Source organism: Triticum urartu, chromosome 3 (assembly GCF_003073215.2).
Source record: "Triticum urartu cultivar G1812 chromosome 3, Tu2.1, whole genome shotgun sequence".
Classification (NCBI taxonomy): Eukaryota; Viridiplantae; Streptophyta; class Magnoliopsida; order Poales; family Poaceae; genus Triticum; species Triticum urartu.
The window spans coordinates 373,655,603-373,670,849 of record NC_053024.1 but is presented as its reverse complement, the minus strand read 5'-3'; the positions used below and the strand labels follow the sequence as shown (position 1 = coordinate 373,670,849).

Genomic DNA, 15,247 nt, shown 5'->3' with positions numbered 1-15,247 from the left:
CAAGCATGCAGCTAGGTTTTTATAGCAAGCTTTTGTGACACGGCCACGATAGCGGCAGCCATCGATCAACGGTGCTAGGCAGTGAATTTTATCAAAATCTACATTATATAACAGTGTTTACGGATGCGAGATACAATATTTGCTGTTTAACAATCAACTGAGCAAGCAGGTACCAAACATAACAGCTGCACCGTAAGTGGTCTTCGAAAAGCAGCATTCCACGGATAGAAGCAAATATGTCTTCCCTGAGAATACAATGCCAGGTGAATTTATGACCACTCACCGTCGCAATACTGTCACCAGCATTGAACTTCAAAGCATGGAGACATGAAACATTAACCAAACCAAGGTGAATATTAAACGACACATTAAAATAGCAATATTAACAGTCAGCTAAAACAGGCCACAGCATCTGCTGCACTGTTGTAGTTAGGGGGCATGACACTTCTTCCAACAGACGGCATGATAGTAGTACACTTAATTTACAGGGGAAGAACAACCAACTGAGTTTTGCAAGAACACTACTGTGATCTTGAGTGTTGATCAAGACGAGCAGCATCCGTTTTGCTGGGCAACAGGCTGACCCCGCATTTGCACGGTGGCAGGCTTGCTGGCATTTCCAGCCGGTTGGCTTGCCATCCTGTTCAAAAGAGGTAGCAAAGAGAATTAAGATTTAACGCCTATTATACACCTATTCATGTAAATATAACAGAACCAGATATCATGGTGCATCACTTCAAATCAGATTCACTGGCACTAGATTTAAACTGCTGTGGCTTTCAAAATTTAGTACCTCCAAAAATGGTGTTACTGCTGAGTCAGCATAACACTTGTAGCTACTCCCTCCGTTTCTAAATATAAGTCCTTCTAGAGATTTCAATACATACACCATACGGATGTATATAGACATATTTAGAGTGTAGATTCATTCATTTTGCTATATTGGAATCTCTAAAAAAGACTCATATTTAGGAAAGGGGGGGGGGGGGGGGGGGGGGGGGGGGGGAGGGGGTATAAGATGGATTTGATGAGCCAAATAGTTATCACTACAAGAAGACTTCCTTCCATGCATATCTACTGTGTCTGTGTAACACTAGTTTCATTCATGTATATCCAGAATGGGTATGACAGCCCGAGGTGTAGAATATGAATTGTATTGTCACCTGTTCTTTATCTCTGCAGCCATGGTCATAAATGCCTTCTCCACATTTGTTGCATCCTTGGCACTGGTTTCCAGGAATGGTATTCCGATCTCATCGGCAAGGGCCTGCAATCGGCATTCACAAGTATGTGATTTTAATAATTAATCGCATCACATGTAGGAACTACATAAAAGGGTAATGGATGCACAAACAATTACCTTGCCAGCCTCGTAAGAAACCACTCTGCTCTCAGCTAGATCGCACTTGTTCCCCACCAAAAGCTTGTTCACATTTTCACTAGCATACCTGTCAATTTCATTAAGCCACTGTTTGACGTTGTTGAAGCTCTCCTGGTCAGTCACATCATACACAACCTGTGCAACAGAAGGTACAATACTATGAATCATGGGTGTTAATCTAGTCAATATATATAATGACAAATGTTGAACAGAGCTCACAATGATGCCGTGGGCACCACGGTAGTAGCTGCTTGTGATGGTCCTAAATCGCTCTTGTCCAGCAGTATCCCACTGAAGGTTAAGAACATGTTGAAAAATCAGAGCTGAAACTTCTAACTTGTAAGGACAATGTAGAACTTTCTACAATGGGTTACTTACAATTTGCAGCTTTATCGTCTTTCCATCTTGCTCAACGGTGCGGATTTTCTAGCAAGTCAAAGACAGTGAAAAGGATATACAACAGGGGGCACGTGCGCATGCTATACAGAAAATTAACTTCAGTAAGCTCGCAAAGGAATCAACTTACGAAGTCAACACCAATAGTACTGATATAGCTCTCCAGATATGAATCATCCTGTAAATGTGGTCAGTAAGATCATCAGTTTCTTGCAGCGGAAAAAAGGCTGAGCAAGTTCACAGAAGTTGATTCAGAATATCAACACTTCTCTAGAAGGTTTTGTGCTAGATGCTCTTGGATGACCACACCGAATGCTGCTAAAGATGAGAGAAATATGGAGAGCCTACAAAACTGTTGGTCTTTGCTAGTTTCCAGCAACTAGCAACACATGCTAGGCTCTGCTTACTTGACATTAACAATATAATATACTTCATATTGCAAATAATATCCTTAACTTGAGTACTGAATTAGTAGATACTATGAGAGAGACGGAATAGGCAAAACATTTGTAACTTGTCAAAAGGCAAATAATTACAATGCATTTTAGATTATTCACAAAATTTAGAAATTGATTTAATACTATATTTGGTTAGTAGTTTTCTCTGAAACTGCGGGGAGATCAAAGCCCAAGATGATGGTAAGTTTTCTAATTCTGGTAAAGGGGGTTGTTTAGACATGCATTGGAAAGTGTGATATTCCGTGAGAATTTTTTTGCTAAATAAGATAATGGCTGTCCAGCCAAGGGTAACATGTCGTCTGTGTTTGGTTAGCCCCCGACAGGCTCTGCATAACTTTTTGGTAAAGCCAAATGTGAGAGGTACGTTGGAGCACAGAGCAAACACAGAGAAGAAAATGGCAATCTTACACTAGAATCAACATTTGGGAAAATAATCTTCCAGCATTTTAAGTTGTTGTTTGGGTTCCACTTTCCAAACGGAATCAAATGGGTAAAGGAGTTGAATAAAACACAATGTAACGCGGTCACTATTGTTTTTACAAACCTTGTTCATAGCATGGCATCCCTAACAGTCATTTAGCACAGCAATAGCTATTATAAACTGACAGGGTAAATGGGCAGCAAGAACAACAAGCAAGAGAAAAAATATGGCTTACTAACCACTTTTGTGGTGTTCATCCCTGCTACAGATTCCTAACATTTGATTGTGTATGAATAGTAACTTGGTGCTTTGTATGAGAGGTGCATTCATTCAAATTAAGAAAAAGTATCTCTATGTTTTCTGGCGCCCTACCACACTGCATCTACATGAAATAAGTTTACTCAAAGAGATGGTGAAAAGGAGCAATCCTTACCGCAAACCTCAGCAGCAGGCAAGACTTCCCCACGCCCGAGTCCCCAATGAGCAGCAGCTTGAAGAGGTAGTCACTGCATAGTCACGCAAGCATCTCATCGCATGGTTTTGCACATCTAGACAAGCTAATAATACATGCTACTAACAAGTGGAAGTAACAACCCAAGGAGAAGACACATCTAAACGAGACTAAAAAAGCCCCAACTTCAACAACTAGAAGCACTCAGTAGGGGCACCGAGATAACGGTGGCGTAATCCGGTGGGCCGGGACGAAGATGAGCGCATCCGAGAATCTGCTATTTCCGGCATGGATGGAACATAATACAACTAGATCCGCGATCGTACAAGTGAAGTCCAGCGAGGGCGCAGATCCACGAGAGGAGCACGAATCGGTGGCCATCGGACACACCCGAGGGCGAGATCGGTCGCCTCCAAAACCCAACACTGACAGATTCCATCCAGAACTCTAACAAGGTAGGTAGACGAGAGGGAGTGAGGAGGTGCGTACTATTCGGGATTCATGGCAGCGGACGGCGGCGGCGAGTTTCTAGGAGACGAGGCGGCAGGCGATTTCCCGGGAGGCGAAGGCGACGACCGAGGGAGAGGAAAGGTGAGAATTGGGGTAGAAGGTGGGGAGAGGAAAGGTGAGCGAATAAAAAAGGAGGGTCTCTGGGTTGTCGAGTGGGGCACGTCTCGTCTCGTGGAGTCCAGGCCACGGTCACACACGTAGACTCCGCGACCACCCGGGGTGGCTTGTTTGGGAGTAAATCTGTTTTAAACCTTATTAAACTCGTAGACCTCGTCAGAATTGAACCTCCATCTCTAAATCCCTGAAATCTGTACCCTAACCTTATCCTGGACTAATTTGGCGCACCGGGAAAATATCAATCCCGCCCTAGATCATAGTCTGCTCTCACTGACATCTGTCCCACATGTCATATTCATCTTCTATCCTCAATCCTCTCTTCTGAAATCAGCGCGGCGCCGAGAAGCAGGAGGCTGGGCATTGTAGATGAAGGGCGTCGGGTGCGGGCGTTTCCCGATTCGCATGGCCCACGCGGGGAATCTATGGAGGTGCCCTTCATGCAGAGCACGATGTCGCCAGTGCGCGGCGAGTCGTCACTCGTCGAAGGAGGAACGGGAGCTGAGAGGATGGCACGCGATGGCGTGCACGGTGTGGAGGTGGCCGCGCTCACGCCGACTTGGCGGAACAGTGTTTGCACGTTCAGGAAATGGTAGAGCAGCGCGGCGGGAGCTTCTAGGTCGACGCGGCGGACCCGTGTGCCGGCGAGCTCAGTCACAACGGTGGCGGCAGGAGGTGCATGATGTCGTGTGCACGCGCGCTGCTGACGAAACTCGAGGCACGACTGCTGGGTGCGTTGGCGGCTGGTGGACGAGCTCCACACGCGCGCCGAGCTCCTGCAGCTGGTGACCCTGCTCCCCGGCGTCCGTGGGCTCGTGCTGGAGCTCATTGTCCGGGATGCAGGCCAGGGGCACAGTGGCAACGGAGACACCAGCAGCAGATGTGACAGCGCCGGAGGCCGGCCATGGACGCGGAGGCACCGGATGCGAACGCGACGACGCCGTATGCGGAGGCGGAGACACCAGTAGCAGATGCGACAACGCCGGAGTTCGGCCGTGGAAGCGAAGGCGTCGAATACGAACGCGACGACGCTAGATACGGAAGCGACGACACCGGATGCGCCGGCCGTGGACAAAGCGACGTTGGAGGCGGATGCGGAGATGCCGGAGATGCCGTCCTCCATCTCCTGAAATCTCCGCCGCCGTGGAGTTGAAACCGGAGGAAGGGGATAAAGGCTAGCGTTGCGTGCGGGAGTGCTGTTGCGGGGTTAGTTTCGTCCAAAAGCGCCCAAAGTAGCTAATACGCACTACATATTGGCATATGGGTAAAAAAGTTATGCGCACTATATAGAGGAACGGAGGGAGTAGAAAATAAAGACTTTAGTACACATGCATCTCTACTTTTTACTCCAACATTTTCAGCTTTTGTCACCGGACCACACTTTTTCTCTTCAAGCACCCGCCTCCTGAAGAGGATCCCGCTTCCCTATCCGAACCTACTTTACGCCATATTCGATCCTACATGGCATGTGAGGCATCACCTTGAGGCTATGCATTGTACATGCCCTCAGGCGGAACCACCTCGGTTTGGGAGAAAATTTCGTGTTTTGACCCTTTTTGCAAACAAAATCAGGATCTGATCCCGTTCGAAAATATTTCGGGATCTAACCATTTTGCCTACCGCCAGGGGGTTTGGCGGTAGGTTGCACGTCCTACTGCCGTCCCCTTTGGCGGTAGGTCCTTTGACGGTGACTGACGGCCGTTGGCAGGCGCTGACGTGGAAAAGGGCCTACCACCATCGGGTACGGCGGTAGGTTACTGAAGCCTACCGCCAGACCCTCTGGCGGTAGGGTCCTGTGTGGTGGATAAGGTGGGGAGGGGCTGGTTTGTGGGCCCCACCACCACTCTTTTTCCCCAGTCATCTTCTTTCCCATGCTCAGCTCCTCTCCCCCCTCTCTCCCCCTCACAACCCCCCTAGATCCACTTGCTTGACATTTCATCGGTGGATCCGGAGCATTTTCATCACCCAAGGTACCTCCCCCATTCTCCCTCCTTTTGATTGGTTGAGATCTTTTTTTGTGTTGATTTGGTCAATTTATTGCAAACCCTATGTGTTGATGTTGTTGTGTGCATTTATGATGCATTTATGGTTAGGGTTATGGTTATGTTAGGTGTTAGTGTTAGGGTTAGGGTTATGGTGGTTATGTTGGGGGTTAGGGTTATAGGGGTTATGGTTAGGGTTAGGGTTAATGATTAGGTTAACTTTAGTATGAATAGTAGTTACTTGTCCAATTTATGCAAAATTTAGTTCATTTGTCCATTTGTGTTGGTTGGAGGACATATATGGATTGATTATATTGTTTCCAATTTCTTAGATGCATAAGCTCGTAAATGTTCATTATTTGGACAAGTCGACATTTATGCTTGGAAATGACGATGAAGGGGAAGAGGCTATGGTTTTTGACACAAGTCCAAGCTTTGATGATTTTGTAGTTAAAGTGAGAAGCATTTTACATTGGAATGACTCAAATGCCGTGGTTAAGCTTATTGGGAGGTATGACGTTGGATTGGGAGTAAAGTCCCGATTAAAGAGTATGCCCATCACCTCCCAATTGCATTGGAATGTGTATAAGGAAAAAGTAGACGCATCACAAGACAAGTCTCTTGAGATCTTTGCCACAAAGGTTGATCCTCCTCCTCCTTTGCAAATTGATCTCAACTTGTAACGCCCTCGATGCGGCTATATCTCCCACGTGTCGAAGCACGACTTAGAGGCATAACCGCATTGAAAGCAATGTCGCAAGTGAGGTAATCTTCACACAACCCATGTAATACATAAGGGAAAGAGATACATAGTTGGCTTACAATCGCCACTTCACACAATTACATGAATAAAGCATTACATCATCCAAATACAATCAAGGTCCGACTACGGAACCAAAATAAAAGAAGACTACCCCAAATGCTACACAGATCCCCGATCGTCCCAACTGGGCTCCACTACTGATCAACTGGAAACAGAACAACATAGCGAACACAATCTTCATCGAGCTCCTCCTTGAGCTTGGTTGCGTCACCTACATGGTTCAACGGCACCCGCAAGCTGGTTTTGGAAGTATCTGCGAGTCACGGGGACTCAGCAATCTCACACCCTCGCGATCAAGACTATTTAAGCTTATAGGTAGGGTAAAAGGTATGAGGTGGAGCTGCAGCAAGCGACTAGCATATATGGTGGCTAACATACGCAAATGAGAGCGAGAAGAGAAGGCAAAGCACGGTCGAGAAACTATGATCAAGAAGTGATCCTAGAACAACCTACGTCAAACATAACTCCAACACCGTGTTCACTTCCCGAACTCCGCCGAGAAGAGACCATCACGGTTACACACGCGGTTGATGCATTTTAATTAAGTTAAGTTTCAGGTTTTCTACAACCGGACTTTAACAAATTCCCATCTGCCCATAACCGCGGGCACGGCTTTCGAAAGTTCAAATCCCTGCAGGGGTGTCCCAACTTAGCCCATCACAAGCTCTCACGGTCAACGAAGGATATTCCTTCTCCCAAGATAATCCGATCAGACTCGGCATCCCGATTACAAGACATCCTTGACGATGGTAAAACAAGTCCAGCAAAGCCACCCAGATGTGCCGACAAATCCCGATAGAAGCTGCACATATCCCATTCTCATGGCACACCTGGATAGGTCAAGCTATGAGTAAAACCAGCCCTCAAGTTGCCCCGAGGTGGCCCCGCAGGCTGCCCATTTCAGACCAACACTCAGAGGAGTACTGGCCCGGGGGGGTTAAATAAAGATGACCCTTGGGCAGGCCTACCCAAGGGAAAGAAAAGGCTAGGTGGCAAATGGTAAAACCAATGTTGGGCCTTGTTGGAGGAGTTTTATTCAAGGTGAACTATCAAGGGGTTCCCATTATAACTCAACCGTGTAAGGAACGCAAAATCCGGGAACATAACACCGATATGACGGAAACTAGGGCGGCAAGAGTGGAACAAACACCAAGCATAAGGCCGAGCCTTCCACCCTTTAGCAAGTATATAGATGCATTAATTAAATAAGAGATATTGTGATATCCCAACAAAATATCCATGTTCCAACATGGAACAACTCCAATCTTCACCTGCAACTAACAATGCTATAAGAGGGGCTGAGCAAAGCGGTAACATAGCCAAACAACGGTTTGCTAGGACAAGGTGGGTTAGAGGCTTGGCTTAACAATGTGGGAGGCATGATAAGCAAGTGGTAGGTATCGCAACATAGGCATAGCAAAAAGAGCGAGCAACTAAGCAAGCAAAGATAGAAGTGATTTCAAGGGTATGGTCATCTTGCCTGAAATCCTGCAAGGAAGAAGAACGAGTCCATGAAGAAGGCAAACGGACGTAGTCGAATGAATCCTCACAAATGCGACGTTATCGGAACTAACCCGAAGAAGCAACACCGGAAAGAAGCAAACAACATAGTAAACAACCATCACATAATCATGGCATGATGCACAATCATGTATGATGCATGTCCGGTTTAAATATGCATGGCATGGCAAGGTGCACAAGCAATCCTACAAATTAAGTGGAGCTCAATATGCAACGAGTTGCATATTGACGAAACACCACATTAATTATTTAGTTCTCTCCCGGTTAGGTACTCAACAAATTTAAATGTTGGTTAACATGGCAAGAGGTGAAGCATAACAAAACTATACTATCTAAACAATTTAAATGGGGCCGGATATAACAAACAACAAATCCGGTAAATCCCCATATGCATTAGCAATTTAAAGCAAACAACAATTTTAAACATTTTAATTGTTGTTATCATGATGCGGATAACATGTGCAAGTTTATGCATTTTTTATTAAGAGTTGACAAGAGCATTATGAAGCATTTGTCACCGTGGTGGAAAGAAAAAGGGATGCCACAACAACGAATCCAAAAATGATGCCACAACAACATATCGGTTCCGGTAACTCGATTGAGATGCCGGTGCAAAAGCGAGTGTGACGGGAGCATGTCATGCAAGGATGGTGGGGTGATCCCGGCAAACGGGTGTCCCACGAGACGACGGTGTGACAACGGGGAACATGCAAGAAAACATGTCGGGCACGGTGCAAACGCGAGCATTTCATACAACACACATGCGTTCATTCACGGGCGTCGTCTCGATGGTTATACCTTCGAAGCGTGTGTTATCGGAGGGGTTCAGGTTCGATGGGACGTAGTGGAAGTAGGCGTTCTCGCGACGGTAGATGAAGTAGTGGTACATGTCTCAGAGAAGGACTTGACGCATTCGATGTTTCCAAGGGGACGGTAGGGGAACTTGGCGTTAGTGCTACATGGGTCTTCGGTGACGGTCGATGTACATGGCAAACGTAGAGGTACTATGCTTCGGTCGTCGTGGTACTTGGCGATAGTAGTGGTACAAGGGTTGTAGCCGGCCTTGGCGGTTCATCGTGTAATCATAAACGTTCCGCAGATGTTCATGTCGTCGTAGCCGTTCGGATCTTGGAGCGATGGTAGTCGTTCACTTGACGGTCTTGAAGGATTCGAAGGGGTACTTGGCGGTCTTCGGACTTGTCGGTCTCGTCCTTGTGACGGTAGTCGAACTTGAAGTTTTTGGTTCATAGGTCTTCGGCGTCGGTAGTCGTACACATATCGTAGAGGAACTTGGTCTTGCGAAGAGGTACTTGACGCGTTCGAGGGTCGTCATGTCATGGTACTTGGCAAAATCCTCGGAGAAGGTGCTTGACGGTCCGGGTACGGGTCTTGGCGTGTCGTTCTTGCCAATCCAAAACCCAGCAAAACGAAAAGACCTCAGGCGGGCAGCAGCAAGGAGGCGATGGCGCATGCACTGGACATGGGGGCAGGGCGAGGAGAAGGCGCACAGCTCGATGACGAGGAAGACTAGCGGGTCTAGGGGTGGAGGTGACCAGCAGGAAGCGGTGCTGGGGATGCTGGGGTGGCCGGCGACAATGCTGGGGAGTGGGAGGCCGCTTCCAGCGCGGACGAGGCAAGGAGGAGAAGGCGCTGGCCTTGTCGAGGCCAACAGCAGCAAGGAGGAGAAGAAGTCGACGAGTGGCGGCGCTGGGCCGAGGCTTGGGCGGAGCTCCTCGGGCTGGACACTGCCAAGGAGGAAGGACCGCGGAGCGGGGCCGCGAGGAACGCAGGGGTGCGCGGGCGTCGGGGCTCCTCCCTTGCGCTATGCCTGCGAGAGCTCGCGCCTCCTACGAGCTGCAGCACAAGGAAGCAGGGAGAGGACCCTGGGCGCGGGTGAGGGGACGAACGGCGACCGGTGCAGCGCTACGGCGACCACAAGGCGCGGCGCTGGTCGCAGGGAAGAGAGAGGCCGACGCAGGGTTCTTGCGTGCGGGGTCGAACGAGAGGAGAGAGGAGATCGGGGAGAGAGCAAGAGACTCTGGCGGTGCGAGAGGGAGATCGAGGAGAGCGAAACTCTCCTGTTGCGGCGCGAGGGAGAGCGATGGGATCGTGGGAGTGGGGATCGGGTGAGGGAGCACTAGGGTTCGGTGGCTGGACTGCGGGAGGCCTTGGTGGGCCGGCGCGGGAGGCCCGGTTGGGTGGAGGATTGGGCCTAGAGAGGCCTGCTGGCTAAGCTCTCTCTCTCCCTTATTTTTTTAACTATATAAAAGAAAAGAAACTTGAAGAAAGGCCGAGAGGGGTTGCAGTGGAGTTTTGACATGAAGTAAATTTTCTCAGAGTCACAAAAATGAGCCTGATCCAAGAAAAATGGAAATGAACACATGGGTGAAGTTTGAAACGAACTAATTTGAATTTAATTCAAATGGTTTTGCATAGGAAGTAGGTGATAGGGAGGTCCAAAAATGTTGAGGTTTTTTTTGGTGGAGCTCCGGAATAAGGTAAAAGAATTATCGACAAAGTTGAGAGTCGAAAACCGGAAGAAGGAAAGGTCAAGGATTTATCTAGCAAGTGGGTTGCGGATAATTCCAAATTAACGGAATACTTTATAATAGCTCCCTAAAATATTGGGAGGATATGTTATATAGAGAAATCACCATGTGAGTTCCCTCGATTTAAATGGACCGAAGATCCATGCAATTTATTTAGTTGAGTTAAGAAAAAGAAATGACATGATGACATGATGCAATGCACACGATGCAAAGAAGAATGCAACAGGCGAAACGAAACACACAACGAAACTCGGAAACCCTGTAAGGCATCTGAAGCTCTGGTCTTGGGGCGTCACACAACCGCAATGCATCCTCCCCCATACATGATGATAGTTGATGACCCACAAGTATAGGGGATCTATCGTAGTCCTTTCGATAAGTAAGAGTGTCGAACCCAACGAGGACCAGAAGGAAATGATAAGCGGTTTTCAGCAAGGTATTCTCTGCAAGTACTGAAATAAGTGGTAACAGATAGTTTTGTGATAAGATAAATTGTAACGAGCAACAAGTAACAGAAGTAAATAAAGTGCAGCAAGGTGGCCCAATCCTTTTTGTAGCAAAGGACAAGCCGGAACAAACTCTTATAATAGGAAAAGTGCTCCCGAGGACACATGGGAATATCGTCAAGCTAGTTTTCACCACGTTCATATGATTTGCGTTCGATACTTTGATAATTTGATATGTGGGTGGACCGGTGCTTGGGTGTTGTTCTTACTTGAACAAGCATCCCACTTATTATTAACCTCTATTGCAAGCATCCGCAACTACAACAAAAGTATTAAGGTAAACCTAACCATAGCATGAAACATATGGATCCAAATCAGCCCCTTATGAAGCAATGCATAAACTAGGGTTTAAGCTTCTGTCACTCTAGCAACCCATCATCTACTTATCACTTCCCAATGCCTTCCTCTAGGCCCAAATAATGGTGAAGTGTTATGTAGTCGACGTTCACATAACACCACTAGAGGCTAGACAACATACATCTTATCAAAATATCAAACGAATACCAAATTCACATGACTACTAATAGCAAGACTTCTCCCTTGTCCTCAGGAACAAATGTAATTACTCACAAAGCATATTCATGTTCATAATAAGAGGGGTAATAATATGCATATAGGATCTGAACATATGATATTCCACCAAATAAACCAACTAGCATCAACTACAAGGAGTAATCAACACTACTAGCAACCTACTAGAACCAATCCCGGACTTTGAGACAAGAATTGGATACAAGAGATGAACTAGGGTTTGGAGATGAGATGGTGCTGGTCAAGATGTTGATGGAGATTGCCCTCTCCCGATGAGAGGAGCGTTGGTGATGACGATGGTGATGATTTCCCCCTCCCGGAGGGAAGTATCCCCGGCAGAACAGCTCTGCCGGAGCTCTAGATTGGTTCCGCCTCGTGGCGATGGAGTCTCGTCCCGAAAAGTTCCCTTTGATTTTTTCTCATCGAAAGACTTCATATAGGAGAAGATGGACGTCGGAGAGCCACCAGGGGGCCCACGAGGTAGGGGGCACGCCCCACCCTCGTGAGCAGGGTGTGGGCCCCCTGGCCTTCATCTTTGGCAAGGATTTTTCTTTATTTATTTTAAGATGTTCCGTGGAGCTTCAGGACTTTTGGAGTTGTGCAGAATAGGTCTCTAATATTTGCTCCTTTTCCAGCCCAGAATTCCAGCTGCCGGCATTCTCCCTCCTTATGTAAACCTTGTGAAATAAGAGAGAATAACCATAAGTATTGTGACATAAAGTGAAATAACAGCCCATAATGCAATAAATATCGATATAAAAGCATGATGCAAAATGGACGTATCAATCCCCCAAGCTTAGACCTCACTTGTCCTCAATTTTGTCATGGATCCTCTGCTTCGAGCCAAGTTAAAGGCAAGCTCATCAATTTTTCCCTTTGGCACTTGAAAACTTGTTGCTCCACTGCTTCAAGCCTCGTCTCCATGCTTCCGGTCCCCTTTGGTCCCTCTTCATCACGGATGTGCAGCAACCCATCACGCAACTCAATGGTTTGAGGGTGTCGCAACACCTCCGTGAGGTAAGGGTTGATGATCTTATCGAAGAACTTGTCCTTGGAGGCGCTTGGGGCCGTCATGATAACGTGGATCTGTCAGAAAAATAGCTCGAAACAAGAACAAAGGAGGTTTGCGTGATATGGGAGTCAAAACCTTCAGGAGGTTGTATAATGAATTTTTACCGACCAAAATACGTATCGTGCAAGAAAACAGAGTCCGGAAGGCACACGAGGTGCTCACGAGGTAGGGGGCGTGCCCAGAGGGGTAGGGCGCGCCCACCACCCTCGTGTCCTTCCCGGGCTGCTACTTATTTTTCTATTTTTCTAAATATTCCAAGACAGAGAAATATTGCCTTAAAAATTGTTTTAGAGTCGGTTTACTTACCGTACAACATACCTATTCCTTTTCGGAGTCTGAAACGTTCTGGAAAGTGTCCCTTATGTATTCCTCCGGGGTTACGGTTTCAATAATATTGGTTTCAACATTTATGGGATTACCTGAGATATAATGTTTGATTCTTTGACCGTTTACCACCTTCGGATTTTCGCCCTCGAAGTTGTTGATTTTTATGGCACCGGAACGATAGACCTCTTCGATAACATAGGGGCCTTCCCATTTAGAGAGAAGTTTTCCTGCAAAAAATCTTAAACGAGAGTTGTATAGCAATACATAATCACCTACCTTAAACTCACGCTTTTGTATCCTTTTGTCATGCCATCTTTTAACTTTTTCTTTAAACAACTTGGCATTTTCATAAGCTTGGGTTATCCATTCATCAAGTGAGCTAATATCAAATAACCTCTTCTCACTGGCAAGTTTGAAATCATAGTTAAGCTCTTTAATAGCCCAATATGCCTTATGTTCTAGTTCAAGAGGTAAGTGACATGCTTTTCCATAAACCATTTTATACGGAGACATACCCATAGGATTTTTGTATGCAGTTCTATATGCCCATAATGCATCATCAAGTTTCTTAGACCAATTCTTTCTAGACCTATTAACAGTCTTTTGCAAAATTAATTTGAGCTCTCTATTGCTCAACTCTACTTGACCACTAGACTGTGGGTGATAAGGAGATGCAATTCTATGATTAACATCATATTTAGCATGCATTTTATGGAAGGCACCATGAATAAAGTGTGAACCACCATCAGTCATTAAATATCTAGGGACTCCAAACCTCAGAAAAATAACTTCTTTAAGCATTTTAATAGAAGTGTTATGATCAGCACTACTAGTTGGAATAGCTTCTACCCACTTAGTAACGTAATCAACAGCAACTAAAATATGTGTGTATCCATTAGAGGCAGGAAAAGGTCCCATATAATCAAAGCCCCAAACATCAAATGGTTCAATAACAAGTGAATAATTCATAGGCATTTCTTGATGTCTACTAATATTACCAATTCTTTGACATTCATCACAAGACAAGATAAACTTACGGGCATCCTTGAAGAGAGTAGGCCAATAAAAACCAGATTGCAATACCTTATGTGCAGTTCTATCTCCAGCGTGGTGTCCTCCATACGACTCGGAATGACACTTGCGTAGGATCTATTCCTATTCATTCTCAGGTACACAACGTCTAATAACACCATCTACTCCTTTATAAAGATGTGGGTCATCCCAAAAGTATTGTCTCAAGTCATAGAAAACCTTTTTCTTTTGCTGGTATGTGAAGCTAGGTGGTATAAACTTAGCAACAATATAATTAGCATAATCAGCATACCATGGAGTACTACGAGAAGTACTTATAACATTTAATTGTTCAGTAGACTAAGGCATAGCCTAGTGGTTGGAAGGGGCTGATGCCTTCCCACCCACCCAGGTTCAAGGCATGGTACTTGCAATTTGGGGTTGTTGCACCAACTATACTGTAGGGGGTTCCCTTACAGTCTTTCTGTCAAAAAAACATTTAATTGTTCATCAAGAAAGTTATCATTAGTAGGTAGTGGGTCATCAAGAACATTCTCTAACCTAGACAAGTTGTCTGCAACGGGGTTCTCAGCTCCCTTTCTATCAACAATATGCAAATCAAATTCTTGTAGCAAGAGAACCCATCTAATAAGTCTAGGTTTAGCATCTTTCTTTTCCATAAGGTATTTAATAGCAGCATGATCAGTGTGAATAGTTACTTTAGAATCAACAATATAAGGTCTGAACTTATCACAAGCAAATACAACTGCTAAAAGCTCTTTTTTCAGTAGTAGCATAATTTCTTTGAGCATTGTCTAGAGTCTTACTAGCATAATGAATAACATTTAATTTCTTATCAACTCTTTTTCCTAGAACAGCACCTACAGCATAATCACTAGCATCACACATAATTTCAAAGGGTAAATTCCAATCAGGTGGTTGAACAACAGGTGCAGAGACTAATGCTTTCTTAAGAATTTCAAATACTTCTACACAATCATCATCAAAGACAAATGGTGTATCTTTTTGCAATAAATTAGTCAGAGGCCGAGAAATTTTTGAGAAGTCCTTAATGAACCTCCTGTAAATCCGGCGTGACCAAGGAAACTTCTTATACCTTTGATGTCCTTAGGACATGGCATCTTTTCAATCACATCAACCATGGCTTTATCAACTTCAATACCTCTTTCAGAA

General features: G+C 45.7%; 1 protein-coding gene across 1 annotated transcript; it reads right to left on the bottom strand.

Annotated features, from left to right (window-relative positions):
• Window positions 1–335: 335 nt before the first annotated feature.
• Window positions 336–3,823, bottom strand: LOC125544019 (ras-related protein RIC1). The gene is made up of 8 exons (XM_048707543.1): window positions 3,597–3,823; window positions 3,090–3,162; window positions 1,908–1,955; window positions 1,760–1,807; window positions 1,601–1,672; window positions 1,361–1,516; window positions 1,164–1,267; window positions 336–640 (listed from the first exon to the last, which is right to left on the bottom strand). The coding sequence occupies exons 1-8, from the start codon at window positions 3,608–3,610 to the stop codon at window positions 544–546; spliced, it is 612 nt and encodes a 203-aa protein (XP_048563500.1). The 5' UTR covers window positions 3,611–3,823; the 3' UTR covers window positions 336–543.
• Window positions 3,824–15,247: the final 11,424 nt, after the last annotated feature.